The 20,902-nt window shown below is 42.6% G+C and overlaps 1 protein-coding gene across 2 annotated transcripts in view; it reads left to right on the top strand.

The window, feature by feature from the left end:
• The window catches only part of LOC135225014 (uncharacterized), a 129,366-nt gene that overhangs the window by 53,419 nt on the left and 55,045 nt on the right, over positions 1-20,902 (top strand). For both annotated transcript variants that reach the window (XM_064264302.1, XM_064264300.1), the window contains exon 6: positions 1,270-1,479. In XM_064264302.1, the coding sequence (XP_064120372.1) occupies positions 1,270-1,479 (210 nt within the window). The remainder of the gene's footprint in view (positions 1-1,269; positions 1,480-20,902) is intronic.

Here is a 20,902-nt window from a genome sequence, read left to right as displayed (position 1 = left end):
TGGAGGCTCTACCTTTAATGAAGGTAAAGGCTTATGAGATTAGAGTGGTGGCTACATCTCTGGCCTTCAGATATAATCTTTCACTTTCACTGGCTTCCTTTCTCCAGTCCGCTTACTGGAAATTTAAGTCAGTCTTTGTGACTCGTTATCTTGAAGAAGGAATGATTTTTAATGATTGGAGTACTTTGGGTTCATTTGCAGTGGCTGGCATGGTAATGGAAGAAGAAGCATAGGAAGCATTCCATCCTATTCTTCTCTTCGCTTTGAAAACTGACTGTTGAGTCCTAGAGGAGTCTGGGGTACTTGGTACTACTGGATACCCTCCAGAATCATTGGTAGGGTGGTGGTTTTTAATATTTGGTGTATGTAATTTGTCAATATTCTGGCTTTGTGTTGTTGTTCATGGTACTGCGTCCATGGCAGGGGCAATGTCTGTCCTTTACCAGCGCTAGGTGAATTTTTTGCTGTAAGGCCCCCACTATATGTAGTAGGTGACCCTGTTCTGACTCCAACCTCTACTAATTGAGATGAGCTGCGCCAGAAGCAGTGTTGACTGTTATAGCTCTCTTAACAATTTAGGAAACAACAAGCATTATGTTAACGCTGGCAAAATCTTTCTTATTGCATGCTATTATAAATTATAATTGCAATAGATTTTCATCCATGAATCCCACCTCCTAGCAATGTGGGAATCAGCTATGTAATTACTAAAATAAAAATAATATTTTTATAAAAAAAATAAGGTTTTATTCATACTTACCAAGTAATTACAGAATGGGAGCCCATCCTCCACCCTTCTAAAGATGATAAGTTAAATGAATTGAACTTCTTTGCCGAGTTGTAGCCTATCCCCCGGTAATGGCCGCAGGTACCGACCTGCACCAAAACAAAAGAATTGCTACTACGATTTTCAACTTGAGGCTACCGGTATTTGGACATTTTTAGCTATGTAATTACTTGTTAAGTAAAAACCTGATTTTATTGTAAAAATATCATGTTACTGTCTAGTCAAATTACTCTTGGTGGTTAAACTTGTTTCTAAAAATTGGTAGGTATAGTCACTGCAAGAAAAATATCCTCCAATTTGATGGACATAAGAATATTGAGATATTATTGGGTTTCATCTAATCTCACTAAATTTAGTCACAGTCTTTGGAATATCATAGCTTTTATATAAGCATTATATTAAGCAGTAAAATGAAACATCGTATTCAATGTGTTTAAAATATATTGTATGAAAATTCTGATGACTGAATCTTTTCCCGACAGGAAGGAGTAGATAGAAATGTTGTTGGTATCGTTGAAGAGGTCTTTGTCATGCCAGAAATACAGTTCCAAGTCTACCTGACTGTTTGGTCCTTGCTCTATGACATGGGAAGAGGACTTTCACAGGAGGAGTTCCTCAAACTTAAGAAAAGGGAAAACGAACTTTCTTTGGAACCCGTTGCTAAACAAGCTCTACTGCATCATGTTCTTGAGGTAGGTGTTCTGCACGTGAAGTTGATTCTTTGTATGGTCACAGAATAAATACTTAACAAATTTAGTACTCATTGAAATAGTTCATCAGAAGACTTAGAAAGATTATTTTCATTGTAGCATACACGCAAGACCATGGAAATTAATGAAGCACATACACTGTATTCAGATGGTGTTTTCATAATATGTAACTCCAAGTGCACAAAACAAGTGTCTCTGTTATTTTCAGTGACAGTGCAGGAAATACAAATATCAACTCCTCCAATCAGGATTATCAATGGAAATATGTTGGATCCCAGCACACGTGGGAATAAAAGGAAATGAATATGCAGACTCAGCTGCCAAATTAGCCTGCGCTATCCCTCCAACAATTACAAATGCTCCAATGTCAGACTGGGTAAAATCTGTTGGACCATTGATTTACCAGGATTGGAAAGGAGAATGGGCCTCGGTGCCAACAACAAATAAACTTAAAAACATAAAAACTGACGTGTATGCATGGAGGACATCCTCACAGGAGGAAAGATCAGAAGAGGTGATCCTAGCAAGGCTCCATATAGGACACACAAGATTCTTGCATGGTCACTTAATGTCAACGCCACATGCTGACCCAATGAAGTGTAGCATATGTCAAACACCCATGACAGTGCAACATTTACTTGTTGAGTGCCCAAGTTGGACCCAGCAAAGATCTATTTATCTACGGAAGTAGAGGAAAAGACCCCATATAGACTCTTTTCTAGCCTCGCCCCCCCCAAGGGGCGTGGCTACCCCCTCCCCCCCTCCTGATAAGCTCATGTATGTACGTGAGGCCTAAGAAGGGGCGGGGCAACCCCCCAAACCCCCAAAAGGGGCGTGGCCACCCTGACCCCATATAGGCTCCACTATCCTGTGGGGCGTGGCCACCCCTGACCCCATATAGACTCCACTATTCTGGGGGGCGTGGCCACCCCTGACCCCAAATTGACTCCATTTGTATTATAAGCTCATATACGTACATGAGCTCATATTGGGGGGTGTTGCCACCCCTGACCCCAAATTGACTCCATTTGACTTACAAGCTCATGTGCGTATATGAGCTCATATTAGGGGGCGTGGCCCCCCTGACCCCAAATAGACTCCACTTGTCTTATAAGCTGATATACGTAGATGAGGTGTAAAAGGGGGTGTGGCCACCCTTGACCCCAAATCGACTCCACATTTTTTATGAGCTCTTGTTTTGCATGTACGGTCCATGACGGTCCACCAAAAGGGGTGGGGGGCGTGGCCACCTGTAACTCTACGGGAATAAAACCAACATTTCAACCTCCCCCTCCCCCCCGCACCACCAGCACTTTCCCGACCGTGTATCAAAGACGACGTTTCATCTAACACCTCAAAGCTTTTAATTTTAGCTAACAAGTTTTTCATATATAAATCTTCCACGCACCTTTCCTCCAACAGAGATAAATTCTTTTTCATTATAGCCATGCAACATATTCTACCAATTTTGCTCATTTCATCACTGAATGTAGCTAACACAGGTAAATATTGATTCAACCAAGTCGTATTAACCAGCCCGCTTTGACCGATGCCAGCGGGAAAGATAACATATTTGACATAGTCATACGATGATTTAAATAATTCTTCCTTCAATTTCTTGACCAAAGAAAAAAAGTGATTGAACTTCATCTGTTTGCTATCTCTGCCCAAACGATCGGCGTGATCTTCATCTTTGGAATAAGCCACGCTCTTTTGCGTGTATTCATTATCTTCAATGGGGGCGCCGATACCGTATTGGGTTAATTAGGTAGCTATGGTGGGTAGATCAACTTCTTCGTCGCATTCCCAAGATGTGATATTTTCAGGTCTTTTTACAATGGCGGACCCTTCAATACCTCTATCACGAAGACAGGTATATGATGCACCAGTGTGAGAATATCGAAAACCTGCCAATTCGGCATATGGATAAGCTCGAATGACGTCCGCCACCACACCGTAATTCCTGCATGTCACACAATTATTGGCCACTACGAAACACGTATTCCTACGAAAGCCCCGCAACCCGAGCTCCCTCTATCACAATCACTGATTACAAACCAGTTGTGACGAAGCATCAAGTCTCTCCCAGCAATGATTCACGCTCACACGATTAAACAAGTCTTATCATTCCCTCATGCCAAAGGTCATCCACACATATGACTAATTTTATCAAAATCAGTATCATGCGACTAAACAGCTCCGGTATCATTGTTCCTAAAATATTAATAAGTAAGCCACCCAAACACTCGCCATCTTGTTTTTCGAATGTCTAGCCCTCACCTTCCCACCCCCTCCCCCTCCCCCTCCTCCCTCCTCCTCCTCCTCCTCCTCCTCCTCCTCCTCCTCCTCCTCCTCCATCCTCCTCCTCCTCCTTTTTCCCCTATATTTCGCATGTTTCGTTTTGTTTTTTAATGGCTATATTCCTTAACATCCAATCTTTAACCCCCGCCATTTCAATGAAGTAGTGATAATTCGAAATATTATCAATGTGGATTTTTTTATTCCCTTGAAATTCTCGAGCTATATCTGAAATATTATAACCTGCGAGTGGATAAGTTAAATCTCCTTCTTCATTCCATTCAACCGTGTTAGAACCTTGTAAGTGCTTAACAAAAGCCATAACATATGACTTTTGAGGTTCTTTAAAAAATATTGGAATAATACCTGTTAAATCGGGATTTAACAGGTCCCCTTTAATTGTTTTCAACGTAATCGGGGCATTTACCACCTCCCCTCCAGTCACTGCACCTACACTTTCTATAGGAGGAGGAGGAGGAAGAGGAGGTCCCGTGAGCGAAATAGCTGGCATAGACAGTTTTTGGATATTAAGAGGGACGTGTCCACTACTACTAACAGCTGCCGTATCCAACTTGCCAGTACCCTCCAGGTTATTAATATCACCATCACAAACCTCTTTTCTATTCATTAACCTCTCGTAGGTAATGGCAGGGATAACATAAAACTCCTTCATTTTCAATTAAAAAGACCTCCTACCAAACTCGCAGCAATAGGCAATAACACCGATAGAATAGTCCCCCCTTTACGAATTTTCAGTATATTTTTCTTCTTAGATATGGACGTTGTTTTCAAGGACACAAGATGAATTTCTCGTCTACAATATCTTAAGTGTTTAATAAACTTCTTATCTTGAGTTAGATTACCACAAAGAAAATTTCTAAAAATTCCCAAGAGAGTAGACACCAAACCACCGTTTAAGATGGGAATGACTTTACTTCTTTCACTGGGTGATAAACCAGAGATGAATAAAATAAAGTTTTTCTTTTTACGTATTAAAGGTTGCTTACGGTTCATATCCGCACAATTTGAGATTCATCAACCCAGGAATTGAATTGACTCGGATAACCTTTCCAATGAACGTAATATCGAGTTTTATTATTTTTCCTCCTCCTTCCCAGAATAGTGATATCATACGTTTCTGGTAGATTTGTGGGAATTAATTCTTCACGATAAAATACGCCCTTTATTTCTTCAACCGCTAAATCTTCCAAGAAGTATACGACCGGATTTTGCGCTGTATCCACTTTTCGGATTTTAAAAATTTCCAGAGTATTTTGAATTGTATATCCCCTCCTAAAAATTGCATTCCGACGCTCATCGGCAATACGTACAACGTCTCCAGAATTCAAGAGCAAAATGGCGGGAGGATTAACGAGAACAGCCTTTTTATACATACTCGAGAATTGACGTTCAATGTCATCTCTAGCCGTTAATGCATGAACCTCTTGCGGGGTGCGACCCAAACTTTTATGGGGGTTATGGTTATAACTCTGAACAATGTCGCGCAAGACGTTAATGTATTTTAAGGTATTCTTATGTGTGAGATATCTATATATCCGACCCTTAATAGTCCTTATGACTCTTTCAGCTATAGAGGATTTGATTTCTCTCGAATAAACGTTATATAATTTTATATTTTTACTGTCTAGATATTCTCTGACGTGTTTGTTATAATATTCCCTACCCTCATCACTATTCAAACATGAAATTCCCGAAAATTCAGTAGATTCGATAACCTTCTTCAAAGCGCAACGCATAGTAACACCATCCTTCTTTTTCAAGGGAACAATTTGTAGATATCTGGAAAACACATCAATAAAGACCAGCAAATATTTAAACCCATTATTACACTGAGCTAATTTGGACATATCAGCTAAATCAGTGCTCGCTATTACTCGCGGTTTGGGTGACATGATTTTTCTTCTGGGGAATTTTTTTCGAGTGACTTTATGTAGTGTGTAAGACTTTTGCCTGCGTAAGAATTCTTCAACATTTTCACACATAATTTGGCTATTCAGATTTTTCGCTACTCTGAATAAAGAGCCCACCCCGCTGAAACTACCCACACCCCGTACATCTCCGTACAAAGTTTTTAGTAGTTTTATCCGTTCTTTATCCATATTGGTAAGCTATTTGATATTCCGTTTCACCCAGAATATTAGTTCGGAGCTGTAACAGTTCAGGTGTTGACGGAGCGAAGTCTACTAACAAATAACCGTAGCGGTTATGTGATAGGGCCTTTTTATATATGTCCCAAAAGGCTGAAGCTTTTTGACGGTCGAATAACTGCCGACCTAAAGTTTCAATTTGACTAAAATCACGATTTTTCATTAGAATATAATGTGAATAATTCAGGCTTATACTTCTACTAAACTTGCCCGAATGAAACATATTCTGCGTTATGAATATAACTGAAATAGATGAATGATGTCTCGCTGTGAAGGCGTTAGTGACAAATTTATTATCACTAGCCTCGAGGAAGCAATCGTCGAGTATGAATAATAGACCTTTATTAACCTCCGTCTTCCCCTTTTCAGCGTAATCAAAGGGATTTAAAATTTCTTTGGACACTTTAAATTTGGGACCTATTGAGGGATGCGTTTCGAGGGGGTGTTCAGATACCCCGCAATATAAAATGTATTGGAAACACGTTTCATAGAGTTCAATGATTTTTTGACATAGGATGGACTTGCCACTGTTACTAAACCCCGAGATGATAATACGAGCGGGATTAGCGAACGGGTCTAACAACTGCCCAGGGAAGGGACCTGTTGCGGCCATGATGTTAGCGTGTTCAAGACTATAGTTGTGTGCTTTATGCGCTCCTTTTTATATACAAGCCTTAATAATAATTAGGGTGAATTGAAGTTGACGGCAATAATATTTGTTTAATTTTCATAATGAAATACAGGTTTTTTCCTACAATATAAAAATAGAAAATACAGTAAAAATGCAATACAATATAGTAATTTAAAAATATAACAAAACTAACTGTGTATATGAATATATAATAAAAATACATTATATACAATATAATATATTAAAATATATGAATATAGGATAAAATATATAGTAAAATATACAAACTATGACACCCGGTCAAGGTGTGATACGCCTCCGTTTAACTGGAGGAGAGGGTGAAACCATTTCCCGTCGAGGAGAAGTCAAAGACGTCGAAGAGAGAGAGGAATTAACATTGTATATTTTACTATTCTCTCTTCGATGTTTTGAACATCCTTTCACCCGTGGGAAATGATGTGATGGATGTAGGGTCGAAGGAATAGGAGGAGTAAGAATTCTCGAGGCGCTAGGAGCGGGAATATTTAAAATTGGAGAGATTGCCGCTACTACCGGTGCCACCACTGCCCTCTTTAGCTCCTCCTCCGCCATACCCTCCTCCACCCCAATGTCTGGATGCCCATACGCCAACGATTTATAAGGTGTCACATAATATCTCTTGTCCTCTAAAGGACAGAGAGATACGTTTCGCTGGCTTGTATGACACATCGTGCCTCCTACTCTTTGCAAATTGTGCACACGAGTATAAGTAATCTCATTCTTTTCGATTACAGCTCGATACTGGTCATGCGGAATGGTCTTTTGCCAGCACCTTTGTACACCTTTCAAGGTTTTACTATGACTAGTTTCCGTCAGATACGAATAAACTTTAGGTTTAACGCCAATAAATTCCCTCATGAATTCAGCCCCCGTTTCAACCTTCACTAACCCGAGTTCCCCCTTACGTGACTCATCATACAATTTGTGAGTTTTGGGGAAATTACTCAAATCCATGTAGGGTTTGAGCACACCCTTCCGTTCCCGATTGAGGTTATCAGTCACCAGGGAAAAGATCAAGCTGTCAGTGTCGGTATAAAGGAGCTGAACTCTGTGTCCATACTGCTTTCGAAGAACGTCGTAATAGAACCGATACATCGTATCCTTCGCCATGTCTAGTATACTGAAACTGATATTTCTGGGCTCAGTTCGTGTCGCTTCGTGAAATAATCCTAAAGTTCATTATTTCTAGGTAAATGATACTAACATTATACCAGAGAAAAAATAAAATCAGGAGAATGTCAGAATAACTGACTCGCTCGCCCTAAATAAAAAGAGGGTGTCGGTATGTAGCTGGGGCGAGTGAGACCACTACCACGAACCTCTTGTCATTTAGAATTCTCCTTCATCAAAATCCCCCTCCTGAGAGAGCTGAGACACAGTCAGAGTCAGCAACTACTACTACTACGCTACCCACCACGCCGACTGCAGCGCCTCTGATGGCCATCCTTTTCATTAGCGAACTTGGGTAAACACGTGCCACTTTTCCTCTGTGACTTTTGTGTGATTTTCTTTGGATTACCATTCATCATGGAATTAGCAGCTATCGCCGCAGCTAAGTTAAGTACCCCGAAAGGTTTTACACTAGCTTTTTGTCAGCCAGGAGCTATTTTTACCGTTTTTTAGGTCCGATAATAGTCACTTGGTCTGGGGCATGGCGGCCTTGCCGGCTCGCCTCATGTTCGGTTAGATTCTTCGGTCCCCCATACCGTGGTATCTATCCAGTGTATTTTTACCTTTATATGTGGGTTCTATCACGTGATACACAAGTTCCCAAACATTATTATTTTACATTGTATTATTCGGAAATCCGTTGCCTGTGCCTTAGATTAGTGTTCATGCATGCATGTCCCTTTGTTTAGGTGTCTAGGCCTGTGAGTGATTACTATTTATTATGTCTCTTCTAGTCCAGCCATCCTGGCCGTTGCCCTCCGTTTTATGTGTCGGCTAAGGCCAGCTCCTGAGCAGTTTGCTTGTTTTCCTTCGGGGAAATTAGCCTACTTCTTCTGGACGTTCCCTTTCTCTCTCACTCGTGATTTCCCTTTCTCTCTTTATTACGATGTATTTATCATTTTAGGGGTTGCATGTTAAGGGCGATCAGTTTGGCCTAGGCTAGTTTTGTTGCATTATCGCCTTTTGGTCCACTCTCGCTCGCGTGGTCAGCTCGACCTAGGCTATGTTTTGTTGCATTTATCACCTTCAATGGTCCACCTGCGCCTCTCCAGTCGAAGCCATCTGATCGCCCTAGTCCCAGTCCCCTTCCCCTCCTCCCTCGTGGAGGGGGGTGTCTGTCCTCGCTTGCTCACGGTCGCTATAGCAACCATCCGAGCACCACTCCCCTCCTCCCCCTTTTTAGGGGGGTCACGAGAGTTATGGACTTTAGGGAGTACTGCTGGACCGTCCATGTTCTCTATGAGCTTCGGGGGAGTTCCGGTGTGATCGGGGGAGGTTGGCCACCCCCTCCTCGCCCCGCAATCAGTCCTTCTCCCCGGCGTTCCTTTTGTACGTGTTCTTCCCTCCCCCCTTTCCTCTCTCTTTCCCTAGTTTTTAGTTGACTCCGCCAGCTATTGAAGGGGAAGGGGGATCGGTCGGTCCTACATGCTTTCCCCGTTATGTATCATAGTCCACTTCGTCCGCTGACGGAGCGCCCGCTTGCTATCCGAGCGCCCCGGTGGTTGACGGAGGGGTTTTACGATGGAGCTACATGCTCCAAACTATTTAATTTATTTTATTTAGTTTTAAATTATGGGTAATCCTCTCTCGTTCTCCGGCGTGTCGTACTCCTCCTTGAAACTCAACTATAGGTGTATGAAAGGTATCTGGTTTATCTAAATTCTCCTCTCCGGCATACACCGGGGATTTCAACCAGTCTACCAGGTCCCATGGACTCTCCCACATGGATTACAGGGGAGGATTATGCCCGAAAATTTATGCTACTCTGGCATGCAGCGGAGCATCATTAGTGGTCCTGATAGTGTATAACGTTGATACTTATGTATCTATCCACTTACAGGCTACCAACTGTCAGGAGGCCGGGTGTAATGCCGTCCTCCAGGACCCCTGCGGGCACGAGGTCTGTCACTCGCACGCTCCCTGTGCCATCCGCCATAAGGACTTGATCGTATGGCACCACGAAGCCTGCTCCATCTGCTATGAACTGGTGGAACAGTTTTCGGATGGAGTAAGTATATACCGGCGTAGGTATTTTCTTTCCTGGTATATACTATTACATAAACTTGTGTTTTAATGCTATATAGTTCTAAGTTTCAAATGTTAATGATTTGTCCTCGGGGCTTCATTGTAAGGACGACAACAATGACCCTCTTTTTCAGGCTGCCGCCGTTAAGGACACCGCATCAGCTACCCTGAAAGCCTGGGTAGGTGGCTTCGGCAAGAACGCGCCGAAGGGGCAGCCATATATCTTGGACAAGAGTATGGCTGTCCGGATCTTCCCAGGCGGTAAGTCGACTGGGTATGTGGACCCCGCCGCGGCAGCTCCAACGATCGCCACCATCCAGCAACAGGTGGAGCAGGCCCTGATGGAAGGGGGAGGCCAGGACATCTCGGCAGACGTCGCGACGCTGGACCTCAATGTAGAGCCAATGACGGTAGGTGGAGGTGAGTTATTGGTTGAGGTAGGATTGTCAGGCGCCCAAGGGCTTCCCTTGGACGCTTCTGGATCTTCCTCACCTGTCCCTTCCTCTACTTCATTCCAAGGCTTCACGGGATCAGAGATCCCTACTAGGACGCCTACTGCCTCAGTAATCCCCAAGGTGAAGGGGCAAAGAGAGCAGAAGACCCTGGAGAGGACGTTGCCTAAGAAGACGTCGTCTTCTTCGTCTTCTCGTAAGTCTCCGGCTCACCATCCCGGAGCAGGGAAAGCGAAGACCTCTTCTTCGCATTCGAAAGGGTCAAGAGGTAAATCCTCTAAAGGGAAGGTCTGCGCTCCCGCCGAGCCAGTACCTTCCTCTTCTACCGGAGCTCCTCCGGTGACCCCTGTCGGGGCCAGTCCTGTTGGTCCCTTTGATCCTGTTGCTTTCACGGCAGGGGTCATGCAACAGGTGGGAGACATGGTCGGATCTTTGATGAATACCAGATTCGATCAAATGTTCGCCCAGATCTCCACCTCGTTGACTCAGTCCGGCCAGTCGATTCAGAATATTTCTGATCGTCTGACGGACCAGGAGAATAGACTGGCAGGGCTGAGCCAAGCTCCTCCAGCCGTTCTCCCTGTAGCAGGCGCCGGAGTTGCCTCGTTGCCTGACTACAACACCCTTCCCGCCTTCTCTATGAGCAATCCTTGGAGGGTAGCAGCCTTTGCTCCCTTCAAGGATGGTATGATCTCCATCCCGGACTATGGAACTAGTCGTATCGAGGACTTCGAGTTCCATCCCGCCGGTCTGCAACTGCCTTTCATGGGATATGCTAGGCTAACGGAGGCAGCTCTAAACAGGGAAGACAAGATCCCTAAGGAGACTGTTTTATACAGTCGAGAGCAGGCTCAGAGGGAATGGGTACGATGCCTGGAAGATTGGGATTGTACCAATACCAAACTCCAGGCATTTAAGAGCCATTTTACAATCTTTGCTACGGAGGAGGAGGCACCACTTCCCTTCACAACAAAGATAGCCGAGGTCACCATCCAAGCTGCCATGAAGGATGAGCCTCTCCCTCAGCTTAGGGAATCAGACCCGACGTCCCCACTCTTTCCAGCCTTTGGGGAACTTTGGGAAGACTTGCCAGCAACATTCACAGTAGGAAAGCTCAAGACGGACTGTGCCATTGATCAGTTCAGGGAGAGACTTCCTAGGTTGCCGGATAACCTTATACAAGCCGAATTTGAGGCAAGGACTAGGTTAGGCAGGACTTTGAATGCCTTAGTGATGACAGAGGTTGCTGCCTTGACTTACGGTTCGGAGCCTCTGTTCAAACTTCTGGCAAAGGCACAAACACAGTCCGTACAGTCGGACCTGTACGAGTTTGTGGTAGCGAGGCGGAACTGCAGGAAACATGTCCTGCAGGAAGCTACAATTCGGCACGAACCGAACAAGCTGCTTTCTTCGACTATCTGGGGAGCTGACCTCTTCCCAGAATTGGCTGTCAATGAAGTGCAGCATGAGGCGACCAGGCTTAACCAAAGCCTTAGGCCGCGCTGGGGTCTTTCCAGTAAGAGAAAGCCCGAGAATCCTCCTGCTGGTGCCAAAAAGCTGAAAAAGACCAGGAAGTTCCCGCCCTTTCAAAAACAGCAGCAGCAACATTTTGTTCAAGCAGTTCCGGTCTCACAACCCGTACAACCGGCAGCTGCAAAGGGTCAAAACCAGCCCATCCTCCTGTTGACTTCCCAAAGCCAGCCCTCGACCTCCTACGCTGTTTCCCCGGCTTTCAACCCTGTATTTGAAAGCCAAGCCTTTCAAGCCATTAATAGGTTTGCAAGGGGACGCAGGGCTAGGGGTGCCTTTCGTCAGAGGGGTGGCGGAAGGGCAACTAACAGGGGGAAACACTTTCGTGGAGGGCGTGGAACACGCCCTGCACAACAACAGTGAGATCTCTCAGGTAGGAGGGAGGCTGTTTCTCTTCCGTCACAGGTGGGGATTCAGTAATTGGGCACAGAGCATTGTGTCCAAATGGCTGGGGTGGAGTTGGATCAAAGGTCCCCCTCCATCCAATTCATTCCTTCAATTACCAACAAAGGAATTGACAGAGTATGCGAAAGAGCTCCTTCAGAAAGGGGTAGTGTCAAGAGCCAAGCATTTAAAGTTTCAAGGACGCTTATTCAGCGTGCCAAAGAAAGGCTCATCAAAAAGAAGAATAATCTTAGACTTGTCCCTTCTAAACTTATTCATTCGTTGCGACATGTTCAAAATGCTGACTATCTCGCAGGTGCGGACCTTACTTCCCCGTGGGGCCATCACCACCTCTATCGATCTTACAGACGCATACTATCATATCCCAGTCGCGAGACACTTCCGCCCATACCTAGGCTTCAGGTTGGGAGACCAGGCATTCTCTTTCAAAGTGATGCCCTTCGGGCTGAGCATAGCCCCCAGGGTATTCACAAAATAGCGGAAGCAGTAGTACAACAACTGAGATCACAAGGGATAATGGTAGTAGCGTACCTCGACGATTGGCTGATTTGGGCAACAACCGTCGAGGAATGGCTCAGAGCCACGGACAAAGTAATCCTATTTCTGGAACATCTAAGGTTCCAAATAAACAGGACAAAGTCCAGGCTCACACCGGAGTCACGTTTTCAGTGGCTCTGCATTCAATGGGACCTGACCTCCCACACTCTGTCAATTCCATTGGTCAAAAGGAAAGAAATAGCCAAGTCAGTAAGGCAATTCCTCAAGTCCAAACGAACATCAAGGAGAAACCAGGAAAGGATCCTAGGTTCACTCCAGTTTGCGTCAGTAACAGACGTTCTGTTGAAAGCGAAACTGAAAGACATAAATTGAGTTTGGCGCTCAAGAGCAAATGTCAAATCTCGAGACAAGTTGTCAGTAATCCCGCAGATTCTTCGCAAACGTCAAAGAACCTGTCCAAATCAGTTCCTCCCCAGTTTCCCACTCCGGCGTTGGTTATTCACACAGACGCCTCTCTAAGTGGGTGGGGAGGATATTCCCAATTCAAGAAGGTTCAAGGAACTTGGTCATCTCAGTTCCGCCGGCTTCACATAAATGTTTTGGAAGCTATGGCAGTATTCCTCACTCTGAAGAGGCTTCTACCAGCAAATAACTCTCACATAAAGCTGGTTTTGGACAGCGCAGTAATAGTACACTGCATAAACAGGGGAGGATCCAAATCAAAACATGTGAACTATGTCATGATAGCCATTTTCTCTCTAGCAACCAAGTACAAATGGCATCTATCCTCCACCCATCTAGCGGGAGTAAGGAACGTGATAGCGGACGCTCTGTCTCGATCAGTTCCTCTAGAATCAGAGTGGTCCCTGGACAAGAATTCATTCCAGTGGATACGCCGGAGTGTTCCAGGTCTCCAAGTAGATCTATTTGCTTCCCAAGCGAACCACAAGCTCCCTTGCTATGTGGCCCCCAACCTGGACCCTCTGGCCTATGCCATAGACTCCATGTCCATAGATTGGAATCAGTGGGAGAAGATATACATCTTTCCTCCAGTGAATCTTCTATTGAAAGTCCTGAACAAACTCAGGACATTCAAGGGACAAGTAGCTCTAGTAGCCCTGGATTGGCCCAAGAGCAACTGGTATCCTCTGCTTCTGGAATTGGGTCTTTGACCTCGACGGATCCCCAATCCAAACTATCCCAGTCAGTACAAGGGAGGACTGTGTTCGCTTCCTCAGGAATTCTCAAAACCCTAACTTTATGGACTTCATGAAGTTTGCGGCTAAAAGAGATGTAAATATTGATCCTCAGAATATTCTTTTCTTAGAATCAGATAAGAGAGAATCAACTTTGAGACAGTATGATGCTGCTGTTAAGAAGTTAGCAACTTTCCTGAAGGAAACAAACACCAGAACCACGACAGTCAACCTGGCTATATCCTTTTTCAGATCTTTATTCGAAAAAGGATTAGCAGCTAGTACTATTACCACTAATAAGTCAGCTTTAAAGAAAATCTTTCAGTTTGGTTTTAAAATAGACTTAACAGACTCCTACTTTACGTCTATTCCTAAAGCCTGTGCTAGGCTTAGACCTTTTGAAAGGCCTAGTTCAGTTTCATGGTTCTTGAATGACGTTCTCAAGCTGGCTTCAGACACTGACAACGTTTCTTGTACATATATAATGCTACTGAGGAAAACTCTATTCTTACTAAGTTTGGCCTCAGGAGCCAGAATATCAGAACTGTCGGCCCCTTCCAGAGATGCTGGACATGTAGAATTCCTCCCCTCAAGAGAAGTCTTACTATCTCCAGATCGTAGTTTTCTGGCAAAGAATGAGGATCCCTTAACGAGGTGGGCCCCTTGGAAGGTCATCCCTCTTCCACAAGACCCTTCTCTTTGTCCAGCGACGACCTTACGAGCCTTTCTGTCTAGGACATCCTCTAGATCCTCAGGCCCCCCTCTTCATGAGGGAAAAAGGTGGTACTATTTCAATGAAAGGAATTAGGCAACAAATCCTTTACTTTATTAAACAAGCAAATCCTGACTCATTCCCCAAAGCCCATGACATCAGGGCAGTAGCCACCTCCATTAATTACTTCCAGCATATGAACTTTGATGACTTAAAGAAGTATACAGGCTGGAAATCGCCGACAGTTTTTAAGCGTCATTATTTAAAGTCCTTGGAATCTTTAAAATTTCCAGCAGTGGCAGCGGGAAACATAGTTTCCCCTGACACTGCTCAGTAGTCGTAGTTGAAGATCCAGATCTCCTTTCTACCTGCCTCAACTAACAATGCACCTAACCCTACCGTTATGCTCATTGGGTCCTTCAGCCTTATCTGCTTAGAAGGCTACATATAGTGGTGTGTCCCTTTTTTTTTTGCTAGGGGCACCCACATCTATATTGTATATATAAAGTTTTTGTAACTGATCGGTGTTGCTCCCCTTATTTTTATGCTAGGGAAGCACACCAACATATAATTGAGATGCTGTTTGTAATTTACATATATAAGTTTCAGTGAGGCTTCTTCCTTTATGTAGTATTTTATTGAACCTCACTTGTATTAGATAAGTTATCATAAGTTACTTTAAGTATAATTTTAAGGTTAACTGTATATAATTTGTTTCATTAGTTTAAGTTAACTTTATTTTATGATAACTTGTAAGCTCTCAATCAGATTATATTTACTCTTTTTACTTCCTTTGTTTTATTGAGACCTTTCTCTTTTTAATTTTTCCAATCTTGTGCTAATTCTCTGGTACTATTTCATGAAGCGACACGAACTGAGCCCAGAAAAGGGATTTTGACGAAGGAAAAATCTATTTCTGGGCAAGGGTTTGTGTCACCCAGTGAAATCCCCCCCTGTTCCCTGCCCTGCAGCCCAAGATTGGCATCTAACTACAAGGATGGCCACCAGAGGCGCTGCAGTCGGCGTGGTGGGTAGCGTAGTAGTAGTAGTTGCTGACTCCAACTGTGTATCAGCTCTCTCAGGAGGGGGATTTTGATGAAGGAGAATTCTAAATGACAAGAGGTTCGTGGTAGCGGTCTCACTCGCCCCAGCTACATACCAACACCCTCTTTTTATTTAGGGTGAGCGAGTCAGTTATTCTGACATTCTCCTGATTTTATTTTTTCTCTGGTATAATGTTAGTATCATTTACCTAGAAGTAATGAACTTAAGGATTATTTCACTGGGCGACACGAACCCTTGCCCAGAAATAGATTTTTCCTTCGTCAAAATCCCTTAAATCGGGGATTCAGCCATAACAGACTCTTTGCAATGGCTCACAATGTACCTGCTGTTACCCAGTTTTTACAAAGCCTTGTACGTGTGTTTGGACACATTCCTGAGGAGAGAGGCTTCACCGGTGGTGACGACAGTTCAGGTAGAATAATTCAATGAATTTTTAATAGTGACACCGAAAATACCATTCATTATGATTTTTATGGTGTTCCTCTTGTCCGGATCGGTCTCTTTAGCACGCCTTTCGGCATTCTCCAGAATATATTCCCTCAAATAAAAATCCTGTTTGAATTTGTACACTTTCCTTATTACATCAACTTCGAGACCGAGTCTTATCAACGTTTGTAATAATGCAAGACAGATCAAGTGATTACGCATGGGTAAATGCGTACCAGTCAACTTGACATTTTTCTTGGGTAGCTTCACCTTGAACTTATTCATTAGGTTTTTACTATAGGGTGATAGATCCTGGCGAGTCACATTCATGTGATGAATGGCGAGAGGGAGATCGTCTGTCTGTAGAGCAACATCCCGTCTAACTGGTTTGGTATCGAGCAGGATGAAATAACCGTATTCACCCTATGAATCAATGGCGGTAACATCGCTAGCGACAAAACTTTCTAATTCGGCGGGGGAAAGTTCAGTTATTTCACCTAAGGGCATTTTGTATTTACTCATAACTGTGGGATACAAACTGGTGAAATCAATGTCAAACATATACGATTGAGGATCACCCACCCTAAAACTGGGATTTAACTCTGGATTATTAGCTATGCATTGCCTTCGAACTAGACTATAAAAACCACCGCGGATGTTTTTACAAATTAATTGATAGAGTTCACCATTCGAAATGAGGGGGATATTTATGTTAACTACTTGTTTAGTTGTTTGTGTACATACTGTTGTCTGAAAACAACTTAACTACTTTACTGTAAATGTCCAATCTATTGTAACTTTACTCATATGATATTTATCTTTTGTTTACTATAACTACAAAACTGTAAATAAGTTACTCAGTGTATATAGAGATTCTGAAGGATTAGGAATAAAGCACAGCACGCAGTTTCTGGAGTTTTATATTTCTACCAAAGGAAATCAACATGGTGGCAGTGGTTATTTAAAGAATCCAAAAGAAAAAAAGAAGAAGAATATTGTTACAAAACGTGTTTTCCTGAAGAAAATGGCTGAATCTGTGTTTCGTTTCCCTCCACCATTAGACCCCTTGGATGATAATCTTGCTGATACTTTAAAAAAATGGAGGAGACAAGTGGACCTCTACATGACAGCAAGCGGAGCTAGTTCTAAACCCAAGAAAACGAAGGTTGCAATTATACTCCATTGCGCAGGACCACAAATGGTAGAAATATTTGACCAGTTTAATTTTGAAACAGAGGAGCAGAAAGATAATCCTGATAATGTAATTAGGAGATAAGAAGAGTATTGTTGTCCTCGTACCAGTGAAGTGTTACAGTCCTTCAGGTTTTGGAAAATTTCATACAAACAGCCATTTAATTCATTTTTGATAGAACTCAAGGTTCAGGCCAATAAATGTAATTTTCAAGAAAAAGGGATAAAATTGTGTTTTCAGTGACAGGGAAACTACAGGAGCTGCTACTTCGAGAAAGAAACTTAAATTTAGAAAAAGCTGTCGAGATATGATTGGCTTATGAAGCAACCGTTAATTGTGCTACAGAGATGTGCGAAGTTGGTTCTGAGAATATTAATAAGGTGAACATTTGGAGAACCAAAACTACAAATGGTTCCTTTAATAAGGATTTTACGGACTCAAAAAATATGGACAGGTATGCCGTGAAGTGTCGATTTTGTGGGTATAAGCATGAATTTTAAAAATCAAAATGCCCAGCATGGGGAAAGCATGTAAAGGAAGAAACCATTTCAAGGCTGTGTGTAAGAAAACAGTTAAAATTGTTAAAGAGAAGAACGAAGAGGCAGATGAAGGCTACGATCATTACATGTGGATGGCACCGGTTGCAATGAAAAATTCAAATAGATTAACTGCTTTACTAATTGTAAACGATACCGAGGTTAGATTTCATTTGGATACGGCTGCTGACGTGAATGCAATATGTCAAAGGTATGTCAAAAGGGATCAAGTGCGACCAACGTCTGTGAAACTCGCCATGTGGAATAAAATCCAAGCTTTTGCCCATTGGCGAAACGACATGAATGTGAAGAACCCCAAAAATGATGAAATTAGAAGTGTAACCTTCATTGTGGTTTCAAATGACCTAATGTGTTTACTTGGGTCAAAGACATGTCAAGACATGAAGACATGGGATTCATGTTTGTCAATGGTAAAGCATTTGTATCAAAAATTGACATAGACCATGAGATGAGCGACCTTGGTGACCTTGGAGAGGTTAAACTTAATGTAGATTCTACATTACCAGCAAGAATATTACCGTGCCGACGTTTACCCATTGCATTAAAATCAAAGGTTCAAAAAGAGTTACACTCTCTAGTGAAAAGAGGAGTTTTGATTCCGGAGACTGAACCAACTGACTGGGTTAGTCAAATGGCAGTCGTTCAAAAAACAAATGGAAAGTTAAGAATATGTAGACCCTCAGCCACTCAACAAAGCTCTTAAAAAGGAATATTACAAATTACCAATTTTGGAGGATATACTGCCAAGTCTAAAACATGCCAAGATATTTAGCAAACTGGATGTTCAAGAGGCTTTTTGGCATATACGACTGGATGAAGAATCCAGCAAGTTAGCAACAATGATTACCCCCTTTGGTAGATATCGATGGGCTCGTCTACCTTTCGGGCTGAAGGTGAGCAGTGAAATATTTCAGCGAAAATTAAATGATGCATTGGAGGGGCTTCGGGGTGTATACTGTGTAGCTGATGATATTGTGGTCGTTGGCTTTGGAAATGAGGAACACGACGCAATGCGTGATCACGAACAAAATCTTCAGTCACTACAGAAGCGTTGTCAAGAAAAAAAGATCAAACTTAATGAAGAGAAATCCGTTTATAGAAAAAATGAAATCGCGTTCATGGGACGAAACTCGTTTCAACATCATTCCGGGAGGTTGTGACGGTTGATGAAAATAAGGTAAAGACCATTAAAGAAATGCCTGCCCATACCGATATTTCAGGAATTCGGAGGTTTTGTGGAATGGTGCAATATCTATCAAGATTTTTACCCAATCTGCCTGATGATTTAGAACCTATCCGAGAGCTGACAAGAAAGAACTCAAAGTTTGAATGGAATGATGAGTGCACTAGCGCTTTCTCAGTGATCAAAGAAAAGGTTACCTGTACACAAGTTCTAGCTTATTTTGATCAAAGTAAGGAGCTTGTATTACAGGTTGACAGCAGCAAGGATGGTATTGGTGCAGTCATTATGCAGGAAGGACGTCCAATAGAATACGCGTCAAGGACCTTAGCTAGAAACGAACGTAACTGGGCTCAGATTGAAAAGGAAGTTCTTGCTGTGGTTTTTTGTTTAGAGCGATTTGACCAGTATACTTTTGGGCAACGTGTTATTGTTCATAATGACCATAAGCCTCTTTCCTCAATTCTCGAAAAGCCATTAAGTCAAGCTCCAATGCGTTTACAAGTTTTAATGATGAGGTTGAACCGGTACGACGTCGAATATCAGTACAAAAGCGGAAAAAGCCTATTGTTAGCCGATACCCTTAGCAGGGCCTGCCCCAAAGAGAAAAATAGAGACACATTGATAAGGATGATAGATTCACTGAAAATTACCCTGATTCAATTTTAAAGGAAGTAAGAGACGGCACCACAAACGACAAAGAGCTGCAAGAATTATTGTCTGTAATCAAGGAAGGATGGCCTGATCGCAAAGACAAAGTTCCGGAAGTATTAAAGCCTTACTTCAATTTTAGAGATTCCATGAGTTACCAAGACGGCATCATTCTAAAGGGAACTCGTATACTGATTCCTAGTAAACTACGAGATTCAATCACAACGAAACTTCATGTAGCTCATCTTGGTTACGATAGCATGATGCGACGAGCAAGAGATGCAATATTTTGGCCAGGGATGTCGAAAGAAATAAAGCAAATGGTCAATTCATGTGACATTTGCCAGCAGTATAAACCTCGCAACCAGAAGGAATCGTTAATGGATGTTGATGACGGAGGCAGACCCTGGAATAAAATTGGATTAGATTTGTTTGAGATTGTTGGAAAAAATTATTTAGTCATTGTTGATTATTATTCCTCATTCACTGAAGTAGAGTTTCTAACGTCAACAACTTCAAATCATGTGACAGCGATAATCAAGATGTTTGCTAGATACGGTATTCCTACCCAATTAGTGTCCAATGGAGGACCACAATTCAGCTCGTTTCAGTTTAAAGTTTTTGTTAAAGAGTGGGGTATAGAGCACAGGATGTCATCTCCGGGACATCCTCAAGGAAATGGGAAGGCTGAAGCTGCAGTTAAAATAGTAAAAAATATGGTGAAGAAAACGCATGCAGATGGAAAAGATCAATATTTGGCGTTACTAGAGCTGAGAAATACACCACGTCAAGACTCTAACTTAAGTCCAGCTCAGATGATGTTCGGGCGTAAATTACGGTCGATAATTCTAAATTATGAACAATGACAATCCAGTTTCTCAAAAAAGGGAAACCCGGAGAGAATCCATAAAGAAATATTATGATAAAACTGCAAGAGATATGACACCATTAAACGAGGGGCAACCTGTATATTATCAAAATCCAGACAAGAAGGGTTGGGAAAAGGGGCTCATTAGCCATGCACAAGGAAACCGATCCTATATGATTGAAGGAAAGGAAGGAGGAATTTATAGAAGAAATAGAATTCATATCTGTCCAACTACACAGGATTCATCGGCAATACCAGAAATGGAAGAAACTAGTAAATTGAAGGAATCCAACGTTAATGATGAACAAACAAGCTATCATCCATTTGCGACATGCCTAAATT

This window comes from Macrobrachium nipponense, chromosome 12 (genome assembly GCF_015104395.2).
Source record: "Macrobrachium nipponense isolate FS-2020 chromosome 12, ASM1510439v2, whole genome shotgun sequence".
NCBI lineage: Eukaryota > Metazoa > Arthropoda > Malacostraca > Decapoda > Palaemonidae > Macrobrachium > Macrobrachium nipponense.
Note: the sequence above shows the minus strand (reverse complement) of the source record. Positions and strands in the feature narration are given on the sequence as shown.